Raw genomic sequence first — 26907 nt, 5'->3', positions numbered from 1 at the left:
TAGCCAGGTATGGTGGTGGGCACCTGTAATCCCAGCTACTCAAGAAGCTGAGGCAGGTGAATCGCTTGAACCCAGGAGGCAAAGGCTGCAGAGAGCTGAGATCATGCCATTGCACTCTAGCCTGGGCAACAAGAATAAACCTCTAGCTTAAAAAAAAAAAAAAAAAAAGCGTGTCCTTGATCAGGACAAATATTAGTTTTCTTTTCTTTCTTTTTTTTTTTTTTTTAATTGAGTCGGAGTTTCGCTTTTGTTACCCAGGCTGGAGTGCAATGGCACGATCTTGGCTCACCGCAACCTCCGCCTCCTGGGTTCAGGCAATTCTCCTGCCTCTGCCTCCTGAGTAGCTGGGATTACAGACATGCGCCACCATGCCCAGCTAATTTTTTGTATTTTTAGTAGAGATGGGGTTTCACCATGTTGACTAGGATGGTCTCGATTTCTTGACCTCGTGATCCACCTGCCTCGGCCTCCCAAAGTGCTGGGATTACAGGCGTGAGCCACCACGCCCAGCTGGCAAATATTACTTTTCTAATCTCGTCATCTCCCCTAGGGATATTTGCCAGAGACCTTTCTGCAGAGTGGACTATTTTTTTTTTTAAGGGGAACTTACCTCACTCTGAGTATTCTCTTGGAATACAGCTGGGGGAGTGGCTGTTTCAGATCGTCTGTCAGGAGGCTGGGAAACTTCGGCTGCCTTTTGGAGATGCTCTAGTTCCTGTTTCTGCTTCTGAAGTATGTTGATGACTTCAAGCTTCAGATCCTCATTTTGAGCTGGGGAAGAAATAATCCAGAAATTTGAAACTCTGTCGTTATTTATACCATGGTCAGAGTTGGATCAAGAGTGAATTGAATTTTCCCAGTAAGGTTTAATTAATTTTATAAATTTGAGAAGCAATTCTCTATTATTTCTACAGAGGGAGCCTCTAGCTTATTGAGGCAGTAAACTGAAGTGATACTTGTACTGCAAAAATAAAAGGCACCTGCAGAATGGTAGCCTGGAAGGTAGAACACAAAACAGAAAGGGAGTCACTTGACTGACTAGGACAATCTAAACTTTTTGACAATACCACTGAAAGCAGTATCTCTTGATTTGCAGTTAAAAAAAAGAAACCAAAACAAAAGAAAGAAAGAGAAAGAGAGAAAGAAAGAAAGAAAAAGAAAGAAAAAAAAAGAAAAAACCAGTATCTCACCAACTCCACCCCCACTCCATTCTGACTTCTAGGTTATTAGCTCTCTGTGGCACCCATCTTCACACCCACCCTGGCCTGGAGGGAGAATGGGCATCTGTGTTCCAATGTGTGTGTTTTTCCTTTTCTCTTTACATAGATTCTCACTTCATCATCCAGGATGGAGTGCAGTGGTGCAGCCTCAGCTCCCTGCAACCTCTGCCTCCAGGGTCCAATGATTCTTGTGCCTCAGCCTCCCAAAGTAGCTGGTATTACAGGCATGCACTACCATGACTGGCTAATTTTCGTATTTTTAGTAGAGACAGAGTTTCACTATGTTAACCAGGCTGGTCTGGAACTCCTGGCCTCATTTGATCTGCTGGCCTCAGCCTCCCAACGTGCTGGGATTACAGGTGTGAGCCACACCAGTCCATGTGTGTGTTTTTCTGGGAAGAAAGGTAATCGCTGTTTAGTGGGCAGATCATTTCATCATTATGCATTAGAGAACAGATAAAATTAGATTGCCCTGAAGGTCCTTATAAGACTTCACATGTGCTTCATACATACTAAGTTGGTCCTTGGCATGTGCTCCTAAAATTTTATTCTTTTGTGTGATTCTTGCCTTTATTTTTCTTGATATTTGTTTTCCTTTGGTTTCCTATTTGAATACACTAAAACCTGATGAGATATAAATTTGATAAGAATAAAGATTAAGGTTCAGGCTAGGAAAAGTGGTAAGGTCTTTTTGACAGTATTTTAAAATGTTCCTGAGATCCAAGAGTTATGATGGAAGTGAAATGATAGTGGTAACCAAGAGTAGTAATTTGCTTCTCAAGTATTTGGTGGCAAAAAAAAAAAAAAAAGTCTTCCAGTTACCTCTAAAATAATTGATGAGAATAAAAGACAAATTCACTTTTAATACTTTCAGCCAGGTGTGGTGGTTTACACCTGTAATCCCAGCTACTTGGGAGGCTGGTACAGGAGAATGTCTTGAACCTGGGAGCAGAGGTTGCAGTGAGCCAAGATCTCACCACCATACTCCGACCTGGGTGACAGAACAAGACTCTCCCATAAAAAAACAAAAACAGAAAAACTTTCAATAAACTGAATGTTTAAAAAAAAAAAACTGGCATCTTCTCAAATAGAAAGACATTATACAGGAAAAAGTATGCATGAGTGGTAGGTGTCATGCTTTCCTGATTGTAGATCTTATCTATTGATAGTGTTCTCATTTTAGTTACCCACGACCCACAAAGAATAGGATCAAGTGAGGGGATTGAAGAAATGATGGCCCAAGTTCTCTTCTCCAAAACCAGATGTATAGGATGTCACATTTGAGAGAGCTCTCCAACGTCCAACCTACCTTTCTCCCTGGACAGCTCAAGAGAAACTTTTCTCTTCTCCTCCAGCTCAGCATCCAGCTGATCCTGTAGCTCAGAGACTTGCTGCTGTAGCCGTTCCGCTATGAGCTCATTGCTCCAGTCAGGCTGACTACTGCTGTCTAGCATGCTGACAATGGAAAGCAAGCTCTCGGATGGATACTCCAAGGTGTGTGACATGACATCTTTATTACATAGTCTCAGCATCTTCTGGGCCTAGTTCCCCATTCATTCCCCTACACATTTCTCTGCTGTTGCTTTATTTGTAACTGTCATTTACCAACTGCCTTGGAACTTTTGAGTCCTATGGAGTTGTTGCTCAGTACCACTTCTAGTTAGGTCTCAGACATTTCACTGAGCAAACACTCTAAGTCATATCCATTTCCCAAGGAACTTCTCCATCATGATGGCTTTCTTTTGTCAGGGAAAACTATGTATGTACCAAGACATTCATAGGCCTGCCGGATTAGAAATTAGGAACAAAATCTTCCTTTTTTCACATCCCATTCCTCCATCTACTTTCACCAACAGTTAGTTTACAGAATATCTGCCTTTGACCTAGATTATAAATTATTATGCTGAAGGGCAGGAATTAAACTCTTCAACAACTGCATCCTCCACCCTATCATATCCAGCTATCAGAGCAGACCCATTTTGGGTATAAAATACATATATGGCTGGCTGGGCGCTATGGTTCACGCCTGTAATCCTAGCACTTTGGGAGGCCAAAGGCGGCAGAGGTGAGGAGTTTGAGACCAGCCTGACCAACATGGAGAAACCTGTCTTTACTAAAAATAAAAAATTAGCCAGGTGTGGTGGCACATGCCTGTAATCCCAGCTACTCAGGAGGCTGAGGCAGGAGAATCGCTTGAATCTGGGAGGCAGAGGTTGCGGTGAACCAAGATCGTGCCATTGCACTCAGCCTGGGCAACAAGAGTGAAATGCCGTTTAAAAAAAAAAAAAAGGCTGATTTTTTTTTTTTTTTTGAGAGGGAGTCTTGCTGTTGCCAGGCTAGAGTGCAGTGGCACAATCTTGGCTCACCACAACCTCCCCAACCTGGATTCAAGCGAGTCTCCTGCCTCTGCCTCCTGAGTAGCTGGGATTACAGGCATGCATCACCATGCCCAGCTAATTTTTTGTATTTTTAGTAGAAATGAGGTCTCACTATGTTGACCGGGATGACCCTGATCTCCTGACCTTATAATCTGCCCTTCTCAGCCTCCCAAAGTGCTGGGATTACAGCCATGAGCCACTGTGCCTGTACACTTTTTTTTTTTTCTTCTCTGGTCTCTGAGTAGACTAGTTTTTTGTTTTTTGTTTCTGTTTTTTTGAGACAGAGTCTTGCTCTGTCACCCAGGCTGGCGTGAGGAGTGCAATCTTGGCTCACTGCAACCTCTGCCTCCCAGGTTCAAGTGATTCTCCTGCCTCAGGCTCTTGGTAACTGGGATTACAGGTGCCCACCACCACAGCTAATTTTTGTATTTTTAGTAGAGACAAAGTTTCACAATGTTGGCCATGCTGGTCTCAAACTCCCGACCTCAGGTAATCCATCTGCCTCAGTCTCCCAAAGTGCTGGGATTACAGGCAGGCATGAGCCACCATGCCTGACCACATGGTTGGTTCTTGATCATTAATACAAATGAAATGACACTAATAAACAATTATTTTTGTCTTTTTTCTTTATCATTTTAATAAATGTGGTCTAAAAATAACATAGCTGGGTACAGTGGCTCACACCTATAATCCCAGCACTTTGGGAGGCTGAGGCGGGTGGATCATGAGGTCAAGAGATCGAGACCATCCTGGTCAACAAGGTGAAACCCCATCTCTACTAAAAATACAAAAAAAATTAGCTGGGCATGGTGGCGCATGCCTGTAGTCCCAGCTACTTGGGAGGCTGAGGCAGGAGAATTGCTTGAACCCAGGAGGCGGAGGTTGCGGTGAGCTGAGATCATGCCATTGCACTCCAGTCTGGGTAACAAGAGTGAAACGCCATCTCAAAAATAAATAAATAACTTAACATCTTACCCCCACCCCACCCCAAAAAACAAAATAAACAACAGGCCCAGCATCATGGCTCACACCTGTAATCCCAGTACTTTCAGAGGCTGTGGCCAGTGGATCACAAGGTCAGGAGTTTGAGACCAGCCTCACCAACATAGTGAAACCCTGTCTCTACTAAAAATACAAAAAAAAAAAAAATTATCCAGGTGTGAGGGTGGGCGCCCATAATTCTAGATACTCAGGAGGCTGAGGCAGGAGAATGGCTTGAACCTGGGAGGCAGAGGTTGCAGTGAGCTGAGATCACACCACTGCACACCAGCCGGCGACAATGGGGACATTTCGTCTCAAAAAAAATAATAAAAAAGTAACTTACTAGCCAGGCAGGGTGGCTCATACCTGTAATCCCAGCACTTTGGGAAGCCAAGATGGGCAGATTATCTGAGGTCAGGAGTTCAAGACCAGCCTGGCAACCATGGTGAAAACCCATCTCCATTAAAAATATAAAAATTAGCCAGGAGTGGTGCTGCACACCTGTGGTCCCTGCTACCTGGGAGGCTGAGGAAGGAGAATCGCTTCAACCTAGGAGGCAGAGGTTACAGTAAGCCGAAATCGTGCCACTGCATTCCAGCTGGGCAAAAGAGCAAGACTCTGACTCCAATCAATCAATCAATCTTTCTTAGGCTAATATTAAGATTTCTTGGCATTTCCTGACCATATACCATGTAATGACTCAAGAAGTTAGTATTTTGAGAGATAAAGGGGAGAGGTGAATAGTAACATCTATCACAGGGTAATGTCTATCAAAGTGGATAATCCCCACACTGCTTTATTTCATCAAGTCGAAGAACATCGGTTGTTCCCATATGCTCCCATAAGACTTCTTCAATCTAACCCTGCTGCCTTTTACTAGGTCAGAAGGTACTTTTAAGTTTCAAAAACTTTTTTCTTACTTCCAGGTCATTTGAGAGTCTCACTTTCTCATTGTACTGCACTGCACATAGCTCACTGCCCCCTCAACTTCCCCAGCTCAAGCAATCCTCCTGCCTCAGCCTTCTAGGTAGCTGGGATTACAGATGCACCCCACCATGCCCGGCTAATTTTTTTTTTTTTTTTTTGAGATTCTCACTCTGTTGCCCAGGCTGGAGTACAGTGGTGCAATCTCGGCTCACTGCAACCTCTGCCTCCCGGGTTCAAACAATTCTCCTGCCTCAGCCTCCCGAGTAGCTGGGACTACAGGCGCACCACCACACCTGGCTAATTTTTTATATTTTTAGTAGAGACAGGGTTTTGCCATATTGCTCAAGCTGGTGTCAAACTCCTGAGCTTGGGCAATCTGCCCAACTCAGCCTCTCAAAGTGCTGGGATTACAGGTGGGAGGCACTGCACCTGGCCTCCACAAACCTTTAATGGGATAAGAGGATTAGAATAAGGCAAAGGGCACCTTCACTTTAATTTTTATTTATTTTTTTTGAGACGAAGTCTCACTCTGTCGCCCAGGCTAGAGTGCAGTGGCATGACCTCAGCTCACTGCAACCTCTGCCTCCCAGGTTCAAGTGATTCTCCTGCCTCAGCCTCCTGAGTAGCTGGGACTACAGGTGCCCACCACCACACCCAGCTAATTTTTGTATTTTTAATAGAGACAAGGTTTCACCATGCTGGTCAGGCCACTCTCAAACCCCTGACCTCATGATTTGCCTGCCTCGGCCTTCCAAAGTCCTGGGATTACAGGTGTTAGCCACCACGCCCGGCCATCTATCTCATTTTTAACAGTTTCATAGCACTTCATTGTGAGGATGCAGCATGTTTTGTGTAATCAATCTCCTATCAGTGCTTTCTGGTTTTGTTTGTTTTTTACTAATAGGGCAGTAATTAACATTCTTTTTCTAAAAATTTAATTTATTCTTACTAGATTAGGCAAAAGTATCCTTTCTGTAGACAACAGGATCTCACTATATTGCCCAAACAGGTCTGGAACTTCTAGGCTCAAACTATGCTCCCACATCTGCCTCCCTAAGTATTAGGTTTACAGGTGTGAACTACTGCACCCAGCAACATTCTTACTATATACAAGTATTTGCACATACATGAGAATTTTTATTTTTATTCCCCCCCATCCCCAAAAAATTGGGGGCCAGGCATGGTGGCTCATGCCTGTAATCTCAACACTTTGGGAGGCTTAAGTAGACATATCACTTGAGCCCAGGAGTTCAAGACCAGCCTGGGCAACCTGGCAAAACCCTGTCTCTACAAAAAATAGAAAAAAATTAGGCAGGTGTGGGACCACATGCCTGTAGTCCCAGCTACTGGGGAGGCTGAGGTGGGAGAATTGCTGGAGCCTGGGAGACTGGGGCTGCAGTAAGCCGGAACCACCACTGTACTCCAGCCTGGGGGACAGAGAGACTATGTCTTAAAAAAAAAAAAAAATTGCTGGTTAAAAAAAAGATATTCACATTTAACATTTTAATAGTGTCAAATTTCCTTCCAAAAAACTGCCAATTTACCTGTAATCCCAGCACTTTGGGAGGCCGAGGCAGGTGGATCATGAGGTCAAGAGATCGAGACCATTCTGGTCAACATGGTGAAACCCCGTCTCTACTAAAAACACAAAAAATCAGCTGGGCATGGTGGCATGTGCCTGTAATCCCAGCTACTCAGGAGGCTGAGACGGGAGAATTGCTTGAACCCAGGAGGCGGAGGTTGCGGTGAGCCGAGATCACGCCATTGCACTCCAGCCTGGGTAACAAGAGCAAAACTCCATCTCAAAAATAAACAAACAAACAAAAAACTGCCAATTTATATTCTCACTAACAATATTGAGTACTAATTTCCCCATATAGTTATCAATGCTAGGTATTTGGAAGGAACTTTCTAAGAGTCTTGTCTTTTTTTTGGGGGGGGGTGAAATTTTGTTCTTATTGCCCAGGCTGGAGTTCAATGGCACGATCTCAGCTCACCAAAACCTCCACCTCTTGGATTCAAGCAATTCTCCTGCCTCAGCCTCCCTAGTAGCTGGGATTAGAGGCATGCACTACTACACCTGGCTAATTTTGTTTTAGTAGAGACAGGGTTTCTCCATATTGGTCAGGCTCCTCTCAAATTCCCAACCTCAGGTGATCCACCCGCCTCTGCCTCCCAGAGTGCTGGGATTACAGGCCTGAGCCACCTCACCTGGCATTTATTTATTTATGTTTTAAGATGGAGTGTTGCTCTGTTGCCCAGGCTGGAGTGCAGTGGTGTGATCTCAGCTCACTGCAACCTCTGCCTCCCAGCTTCGAGCGATTCTCCTGCCTCAGCCTCCCGAGTAGCTGGGACTACAGGTGTGTGCCATCACGCCCAGATAATTTTTGTATTTTTAGTAGAGAAGGTTCGCCGTGTTAGCCAGGATGTTCTCAATCTCCTGACCTTGTGATCTGCCCGCCTCGACCTCCCAAAGTGCTGGGATTACAGGCGTGAGCCACTGCGCCCAGCCTGTAATGTCTTTTATAGTAACAATGCTCTGGGACCCAAATATGGTACTCACTTTTCTAAGAGTTTGTCATAACTGTCATTCAGCAATTTTCGTTCTTTTTCCAAATCTTCAACTCTCCCCTGAAACTAAGAGTGATAGTAAAGTCCTTGAGATAAAATTTTAAAGGTAAAATCCTCCCTACACAGGATTTCCCTTTTCTGTGGCAGGGAGGGGCGTGGTCACCTCTATCCACATCTCCAGTGTCTATGAGAAGCCATTCAACTAGAAAGACCTGAACCAACTGAAGGTGGGCTAGAAACTTTAATTGGAATTAATGAAGATTTTCCAAAATAAATCTTCATTGTCTCTGGGTTTCTACTGTTATGGAAGCAGGAAAACATTATGAAAGAACAAGGACTTCGAAAAACAGACCTAAGTATAAATCCGAGCTTTCGCCCTAATGGTATAATTTTAAGCAAGTGATTTAACCCCTTGGGGCCTCTTTTTTTTCCCCCCTCATTCAAAAAAAATGCAATACTCAGGTTGGGCACAGTGGCTCATGCATGTAATCCTAGCACTTTGGGAGGCCATGCTAGGTGGATCATTTGAGGTCAGGAGTTTGAGACCAGCCTGGCCAACATGGTGAAACCTTGTCTCTACTAAAAATACAAAATGAGCTGAGCATGGTGGCGGACACCTATAATCACAGCTACTTGAGAGGCTGAGGCAGGAGAGTCACTTGAACTGAGGGAGCAGAGGCTATAGTGAGCCGAGATCGTGCCACTGCACTCCAGCCTGGGCAACAGAGTGAGATTCTGTCTCAAAAAAAAAGCAATACTCATTGTTGCTAAGATACACATTCTAGGCTGGGCACGATGGCTCACGCCTGTAATCCCAGCACTTTGGGAGGCTGAGGAGGGCAGATCACAAGGTCAGGAGATCAAGACCAGTCTGGCCAACATAGTGAAACCCTGGCTCTACTAAAAAATATACAAAAAATTAGCTGGGTGTGGTAGTATACCCCTGTAATCTCAGCTACTCCGGAGGCTGAGGAAGAAGAATTGCATGAACCTGGGAGGTGGAGGTTGCAGTGAGCCAAGATTGCACCACTGCACTCCAGCCCAGGTGACAGTGCTGTCTCAAAAAAAAAAAAGATACACATTCAAACATACCCGAAGTTGGAATGCAGATGTTATCTTTCAACTGTTATTATTTACCTCCTTCAGAGTCATCTGCAAGATAGACACATCTTCTAGTTGGCTCTTCAAGCTCACAGCTTTCTTGCTCTCTTCCTTCAGCTCTGCCCTGAGCTCATTCACTTGGTTGAGGAGGGCCTCATGGGCTGCACTCAGGATTCCCTGATTCTGGGGCAAAAGGAAAGTACCTCTGGGAATGGTCATATCACTCAGCACGAGTGGTCTCCAGACACCAGCAACCCTAGCACTCTCTAGTAGACGTCACAAAGGATTACTTTAATTAATAATGTGTTACCTTTGCACTGTAAATTGACCTTGTTTTTCACCCTAGCATTTCTCTGGAAGTGTAATTTCCCTGGTAGGTATTTTTTTTTTTTTTTCCAAGATGGGGTTTCACCATGATGGCCAGGCTGGTCTTGAACTCCTGACCTCAGGTGATCCACCCGCCTTGGCCTTTCAAAGTGCTAGGATTACAGGCATGAGCCACCGTGCCCAGCCAGTATGGTTTTCCATTCTGGGCAACTGTAATTCATTATTTGAACCTTAATTTTCTTTTTTTTTTTTTAACGTTCTCAGCTATGTGGAACCGATTAATTTTTTTTTAATTAATTTATTTATTGGGACAGAATCTCACTCTGTCACCTAGACTGGAGTGCAATAGTGAGACCTTGGCTCACTGCAACCTCTGCCTCCCAGGTCCAAGCAATTCTCCTGCCTCAGCCTCTCTTGTAGTTGGGACCACAGGCACACACCACCACGCCCGGCTAATTTTTTGTTTTAATAGAGATGGGGTTTCACAGTGTTAGCCAGGATAATTTTGATCTCCTGACCTCGTGATGCACCTGTCTTGGCCTCCCAAAGTGTTGGGATTACAGGCATAAGCCTCTGCGCCCGGCCCTTTGTGGTGATTCTTAAGCATAGACATTCACCCAGCTTCACATGCAGCCTACTCACAGTGGTGAGTGAGTAGGACCAAATATTTAAGACCATCTGAGAATATCTGCAACAACTTTGTTATAACTCATCACCTCACACAAGCTAGAATACTCAAGTTTTGAGCAAATGCAACAATTTGCTCCAACAATAGGCTTAAAAATACAATTCCAAATATTTCTCAACTCAGATCTCATATTTCAGTTTTTATGAAAACAGTGCAATAATTATCTTTTGATATTAGTATCATTTTAAATAGAAACTATGTGACATAACTTTGATTTAGTTAGCTAAATTCTGGTGTTATATGTTACTTGGGAGATGAACACAGATTTCTTTGGGTTTGATTATTCTGGTTACTAAGAAAGTCTCAAAAAATTCTCATTAAGTACCTTCTGGAGCAAGGTTTCATATGCCTGCAAGAAAGAAAGAAATTATTTTACTGATTTATCAATTTCATGGTATATTTATCACTGTAATATAAATCCTTAACATTTTTAAAGACATTATTAAAAATCTTACAAAACAAGTCAATTTGTGTACTTGTTTACTAATTGTTGCTATTTTTCCCCTGCCCTAGCTTGCCAAGTAGACTGTGACTGCAGTCATTCACACCATGTCTTAAAAAAGAATGAAGGAGCTTGACAGGTAGTCTTAGAGAAAAAAAAAAAAGACAAAAAAAAAAGAATGAAGGGTCATTTATTCACATTTGCATTGTACTTGGATTATCCAACAAAAATGTTTAATCTTGAGCTAGGTACTATTACTTAGTGTGCTTCAGAAAGGTCTCTTCAGTTTTAGTAAAATAAAATAATCCTAACAGCTATCATTAGTTGAGTAGTTCCTATGTGTTACGTGTTGCTATGTGTTTCATTGCCTGCTACATGATTATAATCATTTCACATATATTATCTCACTTAATCCTTATAGTAAATATGAGAAGCAAGTTTTTGTTTTTGAGACAGTCTCTCTCTTGTCACCCAGGCTGGAGTGCAGTGGCACAATCTCATCTCACTGCAACCTCTGCCTCCCAGGTTCAAGCAATTCTCCTGCCTCAGGCTCCCAAGTAGCTGAGATTACAGGTGCCCATCACCACATCCAGCTAATTTTTGTATTTTAGTAGAGACATGGTTTCACCCATGTTGGCAGGTTGGTCTCAAACACCCCTCGAGGGATCCACCTGCCTTGGGCTCCCAACTTTTCACTGTTCAAGGTTACTGGGGGCTTTAGTTGGTATAACACTTGGATAGTTAGTTGCATTGTTTACATGTAGGCCTTGTTACATTATATGGTAACATACACTACTGATTATATATATAGTTCACAAAACAAAATCCTTTCAAACAATTGCATGAGACATGCTATATTGGATTTATACACTGGATCCCAGGATGTGACTGGGAAAAAATGTTGCAGTAGGCATGTTCAGTGAAGGAGCCAGGAAGTTATAAAACACACTGTGAACATCCATCTGGCTTAAGGGGCAACTGCAGCATGCCTTCCTTAGTGCTCCTTACATTTTGGAACAGAATGGAATCTCAGACTTTGTGAAGGTGACTAACTCTTGAGGAAGAGGCCTGTTTGAAGAGTGCAGACACACTTTGGGGGATCCAAAAAGAGCTGTAATTTTAGTCTTCTGATGTCATACCACTGCACTATCTGGGCCACAACAGGATTTTAGTGGGAGGTTGTGCATGTTGTCCTTTTTACCTGATCTGTGATTAAAGCAGTAATATTTTTAAGGTGGACTGGGAAAACAATTCCTGAAGTTAGAAATAGGAATGGTTTCTAAAATCCTACAAGCTATATCCTGATGCTGGATGGGACTCATCTTGTGTAGTCCTAACCTGGTTAGTGTGAAATAGTTCTACCACTTCTGAGGTACCACTGCCAGTGCTGACTTTTTTTTTTTTTTAAGACTCAGTCTCTGGTGGCTCACACCTGTAATCCTAGCACTTTGGGAGGCTGAGGCAGGCGGATCACCTGAGGTCAGGAGTTTGAGACCAGTTCTGACCAACATGGTGAAACCCTGTCCAAAAAAAAAAAAAAGAGACTCAGTCTTGCTCTCATCTCCCAGGCTGGAGTGCAATGGCATGATCTTGGCTCATGGCAACCTCCACCTCCTGGGTTCAAGCGATTCTCCTGCCTCAGCCTCCCAAGTAGCTGGGATTATAGGCCACCTGCCACCACGCCCGGCTAATTTTTGTATTTTTAGTAGAGAGAGGTGTAAGGTCTGACCATACCATGAATGGCACGGTAATCTCTGTGACCTGCACATACATCCCAGATGAGTTTCCTGGAAGAAACAATCAACCCCTGTGGTGTCTAACAAACCTGAGACATTTCTATTGTTTTTTGTTCTGGCCTCAATTGACAAAGCCTTTGGACTTCGTAACCAACCTTGGCCAACCTCATGACTCCACACCCTAGGACTCCCCTCCCAGCTCTCAAACCTATGACCTCCTCCCACTTGCAAAAAACTGCCCTAAAGTTACAAAAGTTAACTTTCCACTGCCTTTCCCACCACCCTTCACTAATGCCCTTTTTGGCCTCAGCCTGTCTGCACCCAGAAGAATAAACAGCTATGTTGCTCACACAAAGCCTGTTTAGGGGGGTCACTTCATTTAGAATGCATGTTTTAACATTTGGTGCTGAAACCCAGGACAGGGGGTACTCCTTTGGGGAGACCAGCCCCCATCCCCTCTCTCCCTCTGTGAAGAGACCCACCTGAGACCTCAACACATCACACCAGACCAGCCCAGCAGCTCATGCTTAGCGTGCCAAACGGCTCTCTCGCCACCTTTAGATTGGGTAAGCAGTCTCCCCCCTTTCTTTTTCCCTTTAGAGAACAGGAGACAAGTCACTCCCCCTGCTCTCTCTTTTCCTTCAAATCCCAAGGAGACAAGTCTCTCCCTCTTTCTCTTTCTTTTCCTTTAAATCTTTCTCCTTCTTCTAGCAGAGATGAAGAGAGGGTCTTTATCCATGTGGAGCCAGAGGAGACAAGTCTCTTCCTCTAGCTCAAGAACTCCGACGTTGGTCATGGACTTGGGAAGACAAGACTCTTCCCTTGGTGTCTGCTCAATTGCGGGGATACCTGCCTTGATCACTCACCCACGTTACAGCCCAGGAATCAGTCAGGGATGCCTACTGAAAACACTGGTAGCTGCTCTCTCCTAGTCTCTACTCCTTTCCTTAAAACTTACCTCCTTCGCTATGGGCAACACTCAGCTCTCCATTCCTCAATCCTCACCTCTAGCCTGTGTCCTAAAAAAAAATCTACAACCTCTTCAACTGTTACCCAATCTGAAATCTAAATGTCTCTGTAACACAGCCTGACCTCAATCCAGATGGCCAGAAAATGGCACTTTCAATTTTTCTATTCTGTGAGACCTAAACAATTTTTGTTAACAAATGGGCAAATGGTCTAAGGTACCAGACATCCAGGCATTTTTTTTAATACTCTAATCCCTCCCTAATCTCTGCTCCTTCTCTCCCCTTCCATCTGCCACTCCTGCCTCTGCCGGGAACCCAGAATCCTTCTTGTCCATTGACCTTTCTGACCTTTCTCCTCCCCACCCGTCCAAACCAGACCCCAATTCCAGGCCCAACCCCTGCCCCCAGCCTTCCTCCTCTTCCTCTGCCTATACCCCACACCTCCCTATGCCCCTCCTGTCACCTCCCCACCTCACACCCTGTCCAGCTTACAATTTAGTCCTGCAGCTAACTCCTCCACCCCTGCCCAACAATTCCCCCTTCCAGAGGTGGTTGGAGCCAAAGGCATAGTTAGGGTACACGTTCCTTTCTCTTTATCCAACCTTTTCCAAATTGGCCAAACGTTAGGCTCCTTTTCATCAGATCCTCCAATACCTAACCCAGTCCTATAATCTCACCTGGAGTGATTTAAATGTCATCCTAAGTTCTACTCTCACCTATGAAGAATGCTTAATATGTATTTTATCACACAATTAGCCCCTGACTTTTTTTTTTTTTTTGAGAAAAGAGAAAAAAAAGAGTTTCACTCTTGTTGCTCAGGCTGGAGTGCAATGTCGTGATCTCCGCTCACTGCAACCTCCACCTCCCGGGTTCAAGCAATTCTCCTGCCTCAGCCTCCTGAGTAGCTAGGATTATAGGCATGCACCACTATGCCTGGCTAATTTTATATTTTTGGTAGAGGTGGGTTTCTCCATGTTGGTCAGGTGGGTCTTGAACTCCACACCTCAGGTGATCCGCCCACCTCAGCCTCCCAAAGTGCTGGGATTACAGGCATGAGCCACTGCGCCCGGCCAGCCCAATACTGAAAAGCTACAGAAATTAAAATCTGGCCCTCAAACCCTATAATAGGAATTAATCAACCTCACCTTCAAGGTGTTCAATAATAGGGAAGGGGCTTCCTGGCAGCAGCGCATCCCAGAACTACAGATGCTTGCCTCTGCCGTAAGACAAGCCCTAGCCATACCACTGGCTCCTAAAGATTTCAAAGTGCCCAGACTGCAGCATCCAGCCACCCCTCCTGGACCTTGCTTCAAGTGTTGAAAACGTGGCCAGTGGGCCAAGGAATGCCCTCAACCCAGGATTCCTCCTAAGCTCTGCCCCGCCTGTGAGGGGCCTCCATGGAAAGTTGGACTGTCTGACTCACATCGAAGCTCCCAGAGCTTCTGGAGCTCCAACCCAAAGCTCCCAGACTGAATCGGCTCGGCAGCTGAAGACTGATGTTGCCCAGACGTCTTGGAAGCCCCCTGGACCATCACGGATGCTGAATTTTGGGTAACTCTTATGGTGGAGGGTAAAAGTCCATCCCCTTCTTAATCAACACAGAGGCCACCTACCCTACGCTGCCTTCAAGGACCTGTCTTCTTGACCTCTGTAACTGTTGTGGAAATTGATGGCAAGGCCTCCAGGCTTCTCTAAGCTCCCTAAGTCTGGTGTCAATTAGGCCAGCACTACTTTCCACATTCTTTCCTAATCATCCCCACTTGTCCAGTTCCTCTATTAGGCCGAAATATCCTAGCAAAATTGTCTGCCTCCTTAACTATTCCTGGGCTACAGCCACACCTCATTGCCATCCTCCTCCCTGAACCCATACTGTCCTCGATAGCTCCCCTTATGTTCCCCTACCTTAACCCTAGGGTGTGGGACACCACCTCCCCATCTGTTGCTACAAGTCACTCACCATCATCCCCTTGAACCCTAACCACCCTTACCCAGAGCAGCACCATAACCCCATCCCTTGCAACATGGCCTTTTAATTCCTACAAGCTCTCCTCACAGTTCTCTATCCTACCTGTCTAAAGACCAGACTAATTCTACAGACTAGTCCAAGACCTTCACTTCATCAATCAGATTATACTTCCCATCCACCTGGCTGTACCAAACCTCTAAACCCTCCTATCTTGCATACCTGCTTCCACAACTCACTATTTTGTTCTTGACCTCAAAAATGCCTTTTTCTTTTTTTTTTTTTTTTGAGGCAGAGCCTGTGTTGTCAGGCTAGACTGCAGTGGCTCAATCTCAGCTCACTGAAACCTCCACCTCCACAACTCACTATTTTGTTCTTGACCTCAAAAATGCTTTTTAAAAACTTGAGATGAGGTTGCTTTCGGGATATGGCAGGGCCTTTGTCTTTTCCTGTAGCCTCAGCTCCTGGTCTCGTCTTTACTTCTCTGTGTCCTGTTCTCCTAGTCGCCTACCTTGTGTGGCCCTGTGACCTGCAGGTATTGGAGATCCACAGCTAAGACGCCAGGATCCCCTGGAAGCCTAGAAATGGAACCATTGACATTTAGGGATGTGGCCATAGAATTCTCTCTGGAGGAGTGGCAATGCCTGAACCCTGCTCAGCAGGATTTGTTTAGAAATGTGATGTTAGAGAACTACAGAAACCTGGTCTTCCTGGGTATTGCTGCCTCTAAGCCAGACCTGATCACCTGTCTGGAGAAAGCAAAAGAGCCCTGGAAGATGAAGCAACATGAGATGGTGGATGAACCCCCAGGTGCCTCAACTTTTTATTTCACACAGCAAGTTGTGAAGCCAAGGATATGACTGCAAACAAGGTTTATTAAATGAATAGCCAGGCAAGATGGCTCACACCTGTAATCCCAGCACTTTGGGAGGCCTAAGGGGTTAATTATCTGAGGTCAGGAGTTCCAGACCAGCCTGGCCAATATAGTAAAACCCTATCTCTACTAAAAATACAAAAAATTAGCTGGGTGTGATGGCACATGTCTCTAATTCTAGCTACTTGGAAAGCCAAGGCAGGAGAATCGCTCGAGCCCAGGAGGCAGAGGTTGCAATGAGCTGAGATAGCATCATTGCACTCCAGCCTGGGCAACAGAGCAAGACTACATCTCCCACCCCTCCCCACCAACAACAACAAAAAATTGATTACATAAATAAGCTTTCTTCCCCACGAAAAAAAAAAAAAAAAAGACTTGAGATGAAGTGTTACTCTATTGCTAGGCTGGAGTGCAGTGGCACGATCTTAGCTCACCGAAATCTCGGCCTCCTGGGTTCGAGCGATTCTCCTGCCTCAGTCTCCCAAATAGCTGGGACTACAGGCATGTGCCACCACACCTGGCTAATTTTATTTTTTGTATTTTTAGTAGAGATGGAGTTTCACCATGTTAGCCAGGATGGTCTCGCTCTCCTGACCTCATGATCCACCTACCTCAGCCTCTCAAAGTGCTGGGATTACAGGCATGAGCCATCAGACTCCGCAAAAATGCTTTTTTCTAAAGCCCAAATTTCTTCCCTATCCATTACCTATCTCGGTATAATACTTCGCCAGTATACACGCATTCTCCCTGCCAACTGTATCCAGTTAATTTCCCAAACTCCAACCCCATCCACTGAACAACATCTTCTCTCCCTCCTAGGCATTATAGAATACTTTGGCTTCTGGATACCAGGTTTTACCCTCCTAACCAAACTACTTTATAAACTTACCAAAGAAAATTTACATCCCATAGGCCAAAATTCCTTCCCCCATTCTTCCTTCCATTGTCTAAAAAAGACCTTCAAGACTGCTCCTACATTAGCGTTCCCCAACTCCTCTCAACCCTTCTCTCTCTACACAGCAGAAATAAAAGGTTGTGCCATCAGAATTCATACACAGGAGCCAGGCCCACGGCCTGTACCCTTTTTATCCAAACAACTTAACCTCACTGTCTGGGCTGGCTCTCATGCCTATGCACAGCAGCAGCTGCCACCATGATACTCTTAGAGTCCCTTAAAATTACTGGCTATGCCCCACTTACCCTCCATTACCCTCTATACCTCTCACAGCCTCTAAAGTTTAGTTTCCTCTTCACACCTCACATACTTACTTTCAGCCCCTCACCTTCTCCAGCTTTATGCACTTTTTTTTTTTTTTAAGAGATGGAGTTTCACTCTTGTTACCCAGGCTGGAGTGCAATGGCGTGATCTTGGCTCACTGCAACCTCCAACTCCTGGGTTCAGGCAATTCTCCTGCCTCAGCCTCCTGAGTAGCTGGGATTACAGGCACATGCCACGGTGCCCAGCTAATTTTTTGTATTTTTAGTAGAGACAGGGTTTCACCATGTTGACCAGATGGTCTCGATCTCTTGACCTAGTGATCCACCCGCCTCGGCCTCCCAAAGTGCTGGGATTCCAGGCATGAGCCATCGTGCCCGGCACACTATTTTTTTTTTTTAAGATAGAGTCTCACTCAATCACCCAGTCTAGAGTGCAGTGGCATGATCTCAGCTCACTGCAGCCTCTACCTCCCGGGTTCAAGCAATTCTCCTGCCTTAGTCTCCTGGGTAGCTGGGATTACAGGTGCATGCCACCATGCCCAGCTAATTTTCGTATTATGAGTAGAGACAAGGCGTCACCACATTGGTCAGGCTGGTCTTGAACTCCTGACCTTGTGATCCACCCACCTCAGCCTCTCAAAGTGCCAGAATTACAGGCATGAGCCACCACACCCAGCTACGCTCTCTTAATTGAAAGTCCCAAAATAACCATTGCTCTTGGACCTGACTTCAACCCAGCCTTTCACTTAATAACTAACACAAACCCTGAACCCCATGACTCTATTTCCCACCCTCTTTGTGTTCCTTTACACTTCACCTCAAGAGCCCTACTACCCAAGTTAACCAAAAAATAGGAGCATACAAACTGTACATTACAGAAAAGCCCTCCTTTATTACCAGCAGCCTTAAAAAATGTCAATCGCAGTTTTTGCCTAGGTAGGCATTCACCCTGTCTCTCACTCCATCCTTGGCTGCCCTCCCCTTGCTCCTCAGACTCTCCTCCAGAACCCTCTTCCTGTCTGCTCATACCCAATCTTGAAAGTAAATGGTTACTTATAGATACCACACGCTTTCTCATACACCATGAAAACAAGAGCTCTACCTCCAGTTACCCTACTAAACCCCACTTCAACCTTCCACAGACGCGGCCCTTGCTAGTTCCCTTGGTATCTGGGTACAAACCCCAGCCCCCACCAGAACACTTTCTTGCCTTTTCAATTTACACTTCCAGTTCTGTCTAAGCCAAGACTTTTTTTTTTTGAGACGGAGTCTCGCTCTGTTGCCAGGCACCAGGCTGGAGTGCAGTGGCACGATCTCGGCTCACTGCAACCTCCACCCCCCGAGTTCAAGCAATTCTCCTGCCTCAGCCTCCTGAGTAGCTGGGACTACAGGCATACGCCACCATGCCCAGATAATTTTCGTACCTTTTTTAAAATTTTTTTTATTTTTTAATTTTTTTAGTAGAGACAGGGTTTCACCATGTTGGCCAGGATGGTCTCCATCTCTTGACCTCATGATCTGCCCGCCTCGGCCTCCCAAAGTGCTGGGATTACAGGCATGAGCCACCGCGCCTCTTCAGCCAAGAACTTTTTCCTCTGTGGCTTTTCTTACATCTGCCTTCCTACCAACTGGACAGGTACTTGTACCCTAGGTTTTCCTCATTCCCAAAATTCAGTTTGCCAATGGGGACAAAAGCCTCCCTGTTCCCTTTGTAGTCCCAACACGACATAAGTGGGTCATTCCATTGATCCCCTTCCTTGTAGGGTTAGGAATGACTACCGCACTCAGCACAAGCTTAGCAGGCCTTACCACTTCGATTGTCACCTTCTGTAGCCTCTCTAATGATTTCTCTGCTAGCATTGCAGAATTAACTCAATCACTATCCTTTCTTCAAGCTCAAGTAAATTCCCTAGCCACAGTTTTCCTTCAAAACCGCAGAGGTCTTGATTTACTGACTGCTGAAAAAGAAGGTCTTTGCCTATTCCTAATTGAAGAAAGTTGTTTTTATGTAAATCCGTCTGGTCTCATATATGATGCCATCAATAAGTTAAAAGACAGAGCCCAAAAGCTTGCTCATCAGGCAAATGGTTATTCTGGACCTGGCTGAACACTCTAACTAGAGTCATGGCGTCTTCCAATCCTTAGTCCTCTGATACCTGTATTTTTCCTTCTCTTATTTTCTGATTAATCTCTCAATTCCTACAAAATCGTATACAAGCAATAACCAATCAGTCAATGCGACAAATACTCCTTCTAACTACCCCACAGTATCAATCTTTGCCTCAAGATCTTCCAGCAGTCTAAATTCTTTCCCATTTTTAGGTTTTTGAACCACCCCTAATCCCGCTCAAAGAAGCCCTGAGAAACATTGTCCCATCAACCCTCTGTGCCCACCTTCCTAATATTCCACTGCCTCCGATCTTCATTTCTTTTTCCTTTATATTACCAATATAAAAAGACAATGTGGTTTCACCATGTTGATCAGGCTGGTCTCAAACTCCCGACCTCAGGTGATCCGCCCCTCAAAGTGCTGGGATTACAGGTGTGAGCTACCACACCTGGCCTTTTTTTTTTTTTAAGACCAGTAACCTTTTTGAGAAAAAAATAGATGTCATACTTAAAACTGTTTCATGCAGCTCTCTGCTGTCTGCAGATAGTCTAAATTCCTAGTATGTTCTTTTTTTTTGAGACATAGTCTCACTCACTCACCTAGGCTGGAATGCAGTGGTGCAATCTCAGCTCACTGCAATCTCTACCTCCTGGGTTCAAGTGATTCTCCTGCCTCAGCCTCCTGAGTAGCTGGGAGTACAGGTGCATGCCACCACGCCCGGCTAATTTTTTGTATTTTCAGTAGAGATGGGGTTTCACTGTGTTAGCCAGGGTGGTCTTGATTTCCTGACCTCGTGATCTGCCCACCTCGGCCTCCCAAAGTGCTGGGATTACAGGTGTGAGCCATCGTACCCGGCCTGTTCTGTCTTTAATGACAAGAAGAAGAAAAATGTTTAGTGTATCCTCCATGACCAGGTTCCTGATGTTTCTCACCTCTGCTCTCATGGAAAGCCCCTCCTCTCTTGCACACTTATTAACACATGCAAATCTTTTAGTATTTCAGTATTTAACTCACATGTCTATTCCTTTATGAATTCTTTTCTTCTTTTTTTGAGACAGAGTCTCACTCTGTCACCCAGGCTGGAGCACAGAATCAGGATCTTGGCTCACTGCAACCTCTGCCTCCTGGGCTCAAGCACTCAAGCAAACCTCCTGTCTCAGCCTCCAGAGTAGCTAGGACTGCAGGCACACATCACAATGCCTAATTTTTATATTTTTGGTAGAGATGGGGTTTCTCTGTGTCATCTGGGCTGGTCTGGAATTCCTGAGCTCAATGATCCTTCCTCCTTGGCCTCCCAAAGTGATGGGATTATAGGCACAAGCCACCACACCCAGCCATTAATCCTTTCCTGATCTGGCACTGTTATAGGAGTTACTAAAAAATAATTTTAGGCACAGAGAGAGGACGAAGGGTCCTTGGAAATCTTTCATGTCCTTTAAAGCAGCTCCAAAAATGTTTCTTGTCTAGCAGGAAATCCCAGGCAATATTTGATATGCAAATATAGGCCATTAGGAACTGGGTCCACCCAAACACGGCAATTCCCACCCTCTTCTTCCTGCCCTTGCCCTTGTGTATCTGGCAACATGGTCACCCCCACATATCCCTGTGTGTGTAGAACATCATGGCACCCTTCATTTGCATATTAAAAGGCTAGGGTGGGTAGACCAGTTTTTCTGCAGGCTATGTGAATAACATGCCTGGTCAAACCAATCCCCTGAAACCTATGCAAATAAACCACCACCTCCTCCAGCCTGCTCACAAGCAGCCACTTTTCCTAGCACATGGGGTCTCCTCTCTCAGCTTTGGAGCCTTTCTCCATGTCTCTGTACAGGGGCGCTTCTTCCGTCTTTCTTCTCCCTTCTTTCTTGCATATTGAACTCTCCAATCCTTAAAACCACTCCATGTGTGCCCATGTCATTTTATCTAATTCTTGTGAGACAAGAGCCCTGCTGTTCCTCTACTCATCAAAGCCATATCAGCACCTCACCCAGTGGTGGGTCTGACTACTAGTCTCTCTGTCCTGCCCATACCCTGCATACAGACAGAATTTTTTTTTTTACTCCATACCATTCTTGGAGTAGGACTAGAATTTGTTTACTTGTTCTCGCACTCCTATAAACTCCTTGAAGGTAGATGTTATCTTACTTATCTTTGTAATCTTTGGATCCCAGTGCTTTGCAATTCCTGGTAATCGATAAACATTTTTCAATAAAAGGCTGGTGTGCGAGCGCGTGCACACGCGCGCGCGCACACACACACACACACACACGACAAATACAAGGATGGTGCTGACCTATGTCCACCATTCGGATATTAGTTTCTAATGTGTGACAATGAGAAAAGAGCCTTGGTGCCATTCTAGATTCAAATCCTGCTCTGCTCCTTATTATCGTTTGTGACTTGAACAGGTTACCTAACTTCTCAGAGATGCAGTTTCCTCATCTGCTAAATGTACTTACCTTGAGGGCAGTTGTCAGGCTTAGAAAAGATCATGACGGTAAGTATCTGGGACAGAGTTCAGTTCATAGAAAGTGCCAAATAATAGGCTAGTTTCCTTCCCTTCCCCTGTGACTGCTCTTGGCTTTCTAATTTAATCACATTCTGGTTGTGGTCTTCGTGGGGGACCTTAACCTTCACACAAGTTAACTCTATTTCACCTTAACAGGCAGAGCTTGAGCCTTTTTAATAGAAAAATGATGGAAAATACTGGGAAAGGAATAGACAATTTGTAAGGTTTGGATTTGAATATCACTTATAAATTGTGTGGCTGGGTGGTGTGGCTCATGCCTGTAATCCCAGCACTTTGGGAGGCCAAGATCAAGAGATCAAGGTCAAGAGATCAAGACCATCTTGACCAAAATGGTGAAACACCAACTCTACTTTAAAAAACAAAACAAAACAAAACAAAAACTGTGGTTGGGCAAGGAGGCTCAATCCTGTAATCCCAGCACTTTGGGAGGCCGAGGTGTGTGGATCATGAGGTCAAGAGATGGAGACCATCCTGGTCAACATGGTGAAACCGTCTCTACTAAAAAAAAAAATACAAAAATTAGCTGGGCATTGTGGCGCGTGTCTGTAGTCCCAGCTACTTGGGAGGCTGAGGTAGGAGAATTGGTTGAACCTGGGAGGCGGAGGTTGCAGTGAGCCCAGATTGCACCACTACACTCCAGCCTGGTGCCTGGCAACAGAACCAGAGTCTGTCTCAAAACAAAAACAAAAACAAAACAAAAAAAATTGTGTGACCTTAGACAAGCAATTTAATCTTTCTGAATTGTGATTTCTCATATGTAAAATGAAAAAAATATGAATCTCTTAATTAACTGGTGTTTCCCCCAACCAAGAAAGCGTAGCTGATGATGGCAACTCACCTCTTGAACTTCTGTTAATTGTGCTTTTGTTGTAACCAACGAGGCATTTCTTTCATGTAAGAGCTTCTTCAGTCGAATCAGCTCTACCTTCTCTTTAATGGAACCTCTGCAGAAAGGTGCTGAATTATTGTCTGAACCAGATAGAATTAAAAACCTCTTCTCCTTGACTGCCCAATAAGAATACCTCCCCCTTGTCTCTTCCCTCCCCCTCTTCCCTATAATAGAACAGAAGTATGTGGTGTATGTACACTCTAGTAAATAATCTCCTTTCTCCCATTTCTCCTCACACCAGCCAAAATTTGATAGAGATCACTAACCTCAAACTTGTGTTCTGAGAAAAAGATAACTTTTTTTTAAATGATGGTACTCATAATTTCCCATAAACCTTGCAATGTCAAGCCAGGTCTCAGCCTCGTTTCCTTTGAGAAATGAGTGAGGTTTGAATATCATAATTTTTAAATTTTATTTATCTATTTATTTTTGAGAAGGAGTCTCACATTGTCACCCAGGCTGAAGTGCAGTGGTGCAATCTCAGCTCATTGCAACTTCTGCCTCCCAGATTCAAATGATTCGCCTCCAGAGTAGCTGGGACTACAGGTGCCTGCCACTGTGCCCTGCTAAATTTTTGTATTTTTAGTAGATACAAGGTTTCACCACATTGGCCAGGCTGGTCTCAAACTCCTGACCTTGTAATCCACCTGCCTCAGCCTCCCAAAGTACTGGGATTACAAGCACGAGTCACCGTGCCCAGCCTGAATGTGATGGAGAATTTACCAATAAGATTATGAACCAGGATCCATGGCTCACGCCTGTAATTCCAACACTTTGGGAGGCTGAGGCGGGCAGATGTCCTGAAGTCAGGAGTTGGAGACAAGCCTGGGCCACATGACAGAATCCTGTCTTTACTAAAAATACAAAAATGAGCCGGGCATGGTGGCATAAGCCAGTAATCCCAGCTACTCCAGAGACTGAAGCAAGAGAATCTGCTTGATCCCAGGAGGTGAAGGTTGCAGTCAGCTGAGATCATGCCACTGCACTCCAGCCTGGTGACAGAGCAAGACTCCATCTCAAAGTAAATAAATAAAATAATAATAGTAAAATAGAGTGCCGGGTGCAGTGGCTCATGCCTGTGACCCCAGCATTTTGGGAGGCCGAGGGGGGTGGATCACGAGGTCAAGAGATGGAGACTATCCTGGTCAACATGGTGAAACCCCGTCTCTACTAAAAATACAAAAAATTAGCTGGGCACAGTGGCATGTGCCTGTAATCCCAGCTACTCAGGAGGCTGAGGCAGGAGAATTGCCTGAACCAAGGAGGTGGAGGTTGCAGTGAGCCGAGATGTCGCCATTGCACTCCAGCCTGGGTAACAAGAGTGAAACTCCATCTCAAAAAAAAAAAAAAAAAAGTAAAATAGACCCAGCACAGTGGCTCATGTCTGTAATCCCAGCACTTTGGGAGGCCAAGGCAAATGGATCACTTGAAGTTAAGAGTTCATGACCAGCCTGGCCAACATGGTGAAATACCATCTCTACTAAAAAAAAAATACAAAAATTAGCTGGGCATGGTAGTACACACCTGTAATCCAAGCTACTCAGGAAGCTGAGGCAGGAGAATGGCTTGAATGTGGGAGGTAGAGGTTGCAGTGAGCCAAGATCGTGCCACTGCACTCCAGCCTGGGCCACATAGAGACACTCTGTCTTTTAAAAAAAAATAGACCAGGTGTGGTGGCTCACGCCTGTAATCCCAACACTTTGGGAGGCTGAGGCAGGCAGATCACCTGAGGTCAGGAGTTTGAGACCAGCCCAGCCAACATGGTAAAACCCTGTCTCTATAAAAAAATAAAAGAAAGACTATTACTCCTGAACCTAGGAGCTCATGTTTTCTTTGAAAGAGATACTGGGGAGGATTTGGGCTCACTCCACTCTACCTCCTTGATTCCCAGTCTAGTTGCGCATTAGAATAACCTGGAGAGATCTTAAAATTACACTGCTGAATTCTATCCCCAAATAATTGAAAGCGAATCTGAGATGGGGCCCAGGGATCTGTTGTGTGTGTTTTGTTTTTGAGACATTGTCTCACTCTGTCACCTAAGGCTGAAGTGCAGTGATGCAATCTCAGCTCAATGTAACCTCTGTCTCCTGGTCTTAAGCGATTCTTGTGCCTCAGCCTGAGTAAGTGGGATTACAGGCATAACCCACCACACCCAGCTAATTTTTGTATTTTTAAAGATGGGGATTCACCATGTTAGCCAAGCTGTTCTTGAACTCCTGACCTCAAATGATCCACCCACCTCTGCCTCCCAAAGTGCTTGGATTACAGGTGTAGGCCACCACACCTGGCCCAGATCCATGGTTTTAAAATGTCTCCAAGTTGAAAACTTATATCTATACCAAAAAAAACTACACATTACTAGTAGCTTTATTCATAATTGCCAAAACTTCGAAGCAACCAAGACATCCTTCAGTAGTTGAATGGATAAACTGGTACTTATAGACAAGGGAATGTTATTTGGTGCTTTGAAAAAATGAGCTTTCAAATCATTAAAAGACCAGGAGGAAGCTTAAATGCATATTACTAAGTGAAATAAGCCAATTTTAAAAGGGCATAAGGCCTGGCATGGTGGCTCACACCTGTAATCCCAGAACTTTGGGAGGCTGAGGCAGGCGGGTCACCTGAGGTTAAGTTTGAGACCAGCCTGACCACGTTTCACCATGTATTTTTGTACTAAAAATACAAAATTTAGCCGGGTGCGGTGGCCGGTATCTGTAATCCCAACCACTTGAGAGGCTGAGGCAGGAGAATCACTTAAACCCGAGAGGCAGAGGTTGCAGTGAGCTGAGATTGCACCATTGCATTACAGTCTGGGTGACAGAGTGAGACTGTCTCAAAAAAAAAAAAAAAGAAAAGAAAAAAAAAGTGGCCACATACTCTATAAGCCCACCAGTGACATTCTAGAAGATGCATACTGGAGACAGTAAAAAGATCAGAGGCTGCCAGGGGCTGGAGGTCAAAAATATGACTAGGTAGAACACAGAGGATTTTTAGGTCAGTGAAACTATTCTGTATGACACTATAATGATGGACACATGTCCTTATACATTTGTCAAAACCCATAGAATGTAGAACACCAAGAGTAAACCCTAATGTAAACTATGGCTGTTGAGTGATAATTATGTGTCAATGTATTTTCACTGATTGTAACAAATGCACCCCTCTGGCAAGGGGTATTAATAGTTAGGAAGGCTGTGTGTGTATACAGAGGCAGTGAGTATACATTTCCTGCTTAATTTTGTTATAAAACTAAAACTTGTCTTAAAAATATATTTTTAAGGCTGGGCACAGTGGCTCATGCCTATAAACCCAGCACTCTGGGAGGCCAAGGTGGGTGAATCACAAGGTCAAGATATCGAGACCATCCTGGTCAACGAGGTGAAACCCCGTCTCTACTAAAAATACAAAAATTAGCTGGGCATGGTGGTACACACCTGTAGTCCCAGCTACTCGGGAGGCTGAGGCAGGAGAATTGCTTGAACCCAGAAGGTGGAGGTTACGGTGAGCCAAGATCATGCCATTACACTCCAGTCTCGGTAACAAGAGTGAAACTCCGTCTCAAAAAATAAATAAATAAATAAAATAAAAATATAAAAATATATTTTTATGCCGAGTATGGTGGCTCATGCCTGTAATCCAAGCACTTTGGAGGCCAAGGTGGGTGGATCACCTGAGGCTGTGAGTTCAAGACCAGCCTGACCAACATGGTGAAAATCCATATTTAAATTAAAAAAAAAATATATATATATATATATTTTTAATATATATATATTATTATATATATATAATATATAATATTATAAAATATATAAGATATAATATATATTTTAAAGAAGTTATCCAGCCGGGCGTGGTGGCTCACACCTGTAATCCCAGCACTTTGGGAGGCTGAGGCAGGCGGATCATGAGGTCAGGAGATCTAGACCATTCTGGCCAACATGGTGAACCCCTGTTTCTATTAAAAATACAAAAATTAGTTGGGCA

At 44.5% G+C, this 26907-nt stretch overlaps 1 protein-coding gene and 1 pseudogene across 4 annotated transcripts in view; one reads left to right on the top strand and one right to left on the bottom strand.

Moving 5' to 3' along the window:
• RPGRIP1 (RPGR interacting protein 1) overlaps nucleotides 1-26907 on the bottom strand; it is a 90905-nt gene that overhangs the window by 38549 nt on the left and 25449 nt on the right. For 3 of the 4 annotated variants that reach the window (XM_035260060.2, XM_035260059.2, XM_035260061.2), the window contains exons 1-2: nucleotides 2530-2795; nucleotides 611-771 (exon numbers count right to left, since the gene is read on the bottom strand). In XM_035260060.2, the coding sequence (XP_035115951.1) occupies nucleotides 611-771; nucleotides 2530-2752 (384 nt within the window). In that variant the 5' untranslated portion in view covers nucleotides 2753-2795. Of the gene's footprint in view, nucleotides 1-610; nucleotides 772-2529; nucleotides 2796-8069; nucleotides 8144-9214; nucleotides 9362-10518; nucleotides 10543-22872; nucleotides 22979-26907 lie in introns of those variants that run through there. The other variant, XM_035260062.3, reaches the window with a different exon arrangement.
• Nucleotides 15791-16092, top strand: LOC118144881 (zinc finger protein 738 pseudogene; annotated as a pseudogene).

This window comes from Callithrix jacchus, chromosome 8, assembly GCF_049354715.1.
Source record: "Callithrix jacchus isolate 240 chromosome 8, calJac240_pri, whole genome shotgun sequence".
NCBI classification, from domain to species: Eukaryota; Metazoa; Chordata; class Mammalia; order Primates; family Cebidae; genus Callithrix; species Callithrix jacchus.
This window is presented reverse-complemented; position numbering and strand designations above follow the sequence as displayed.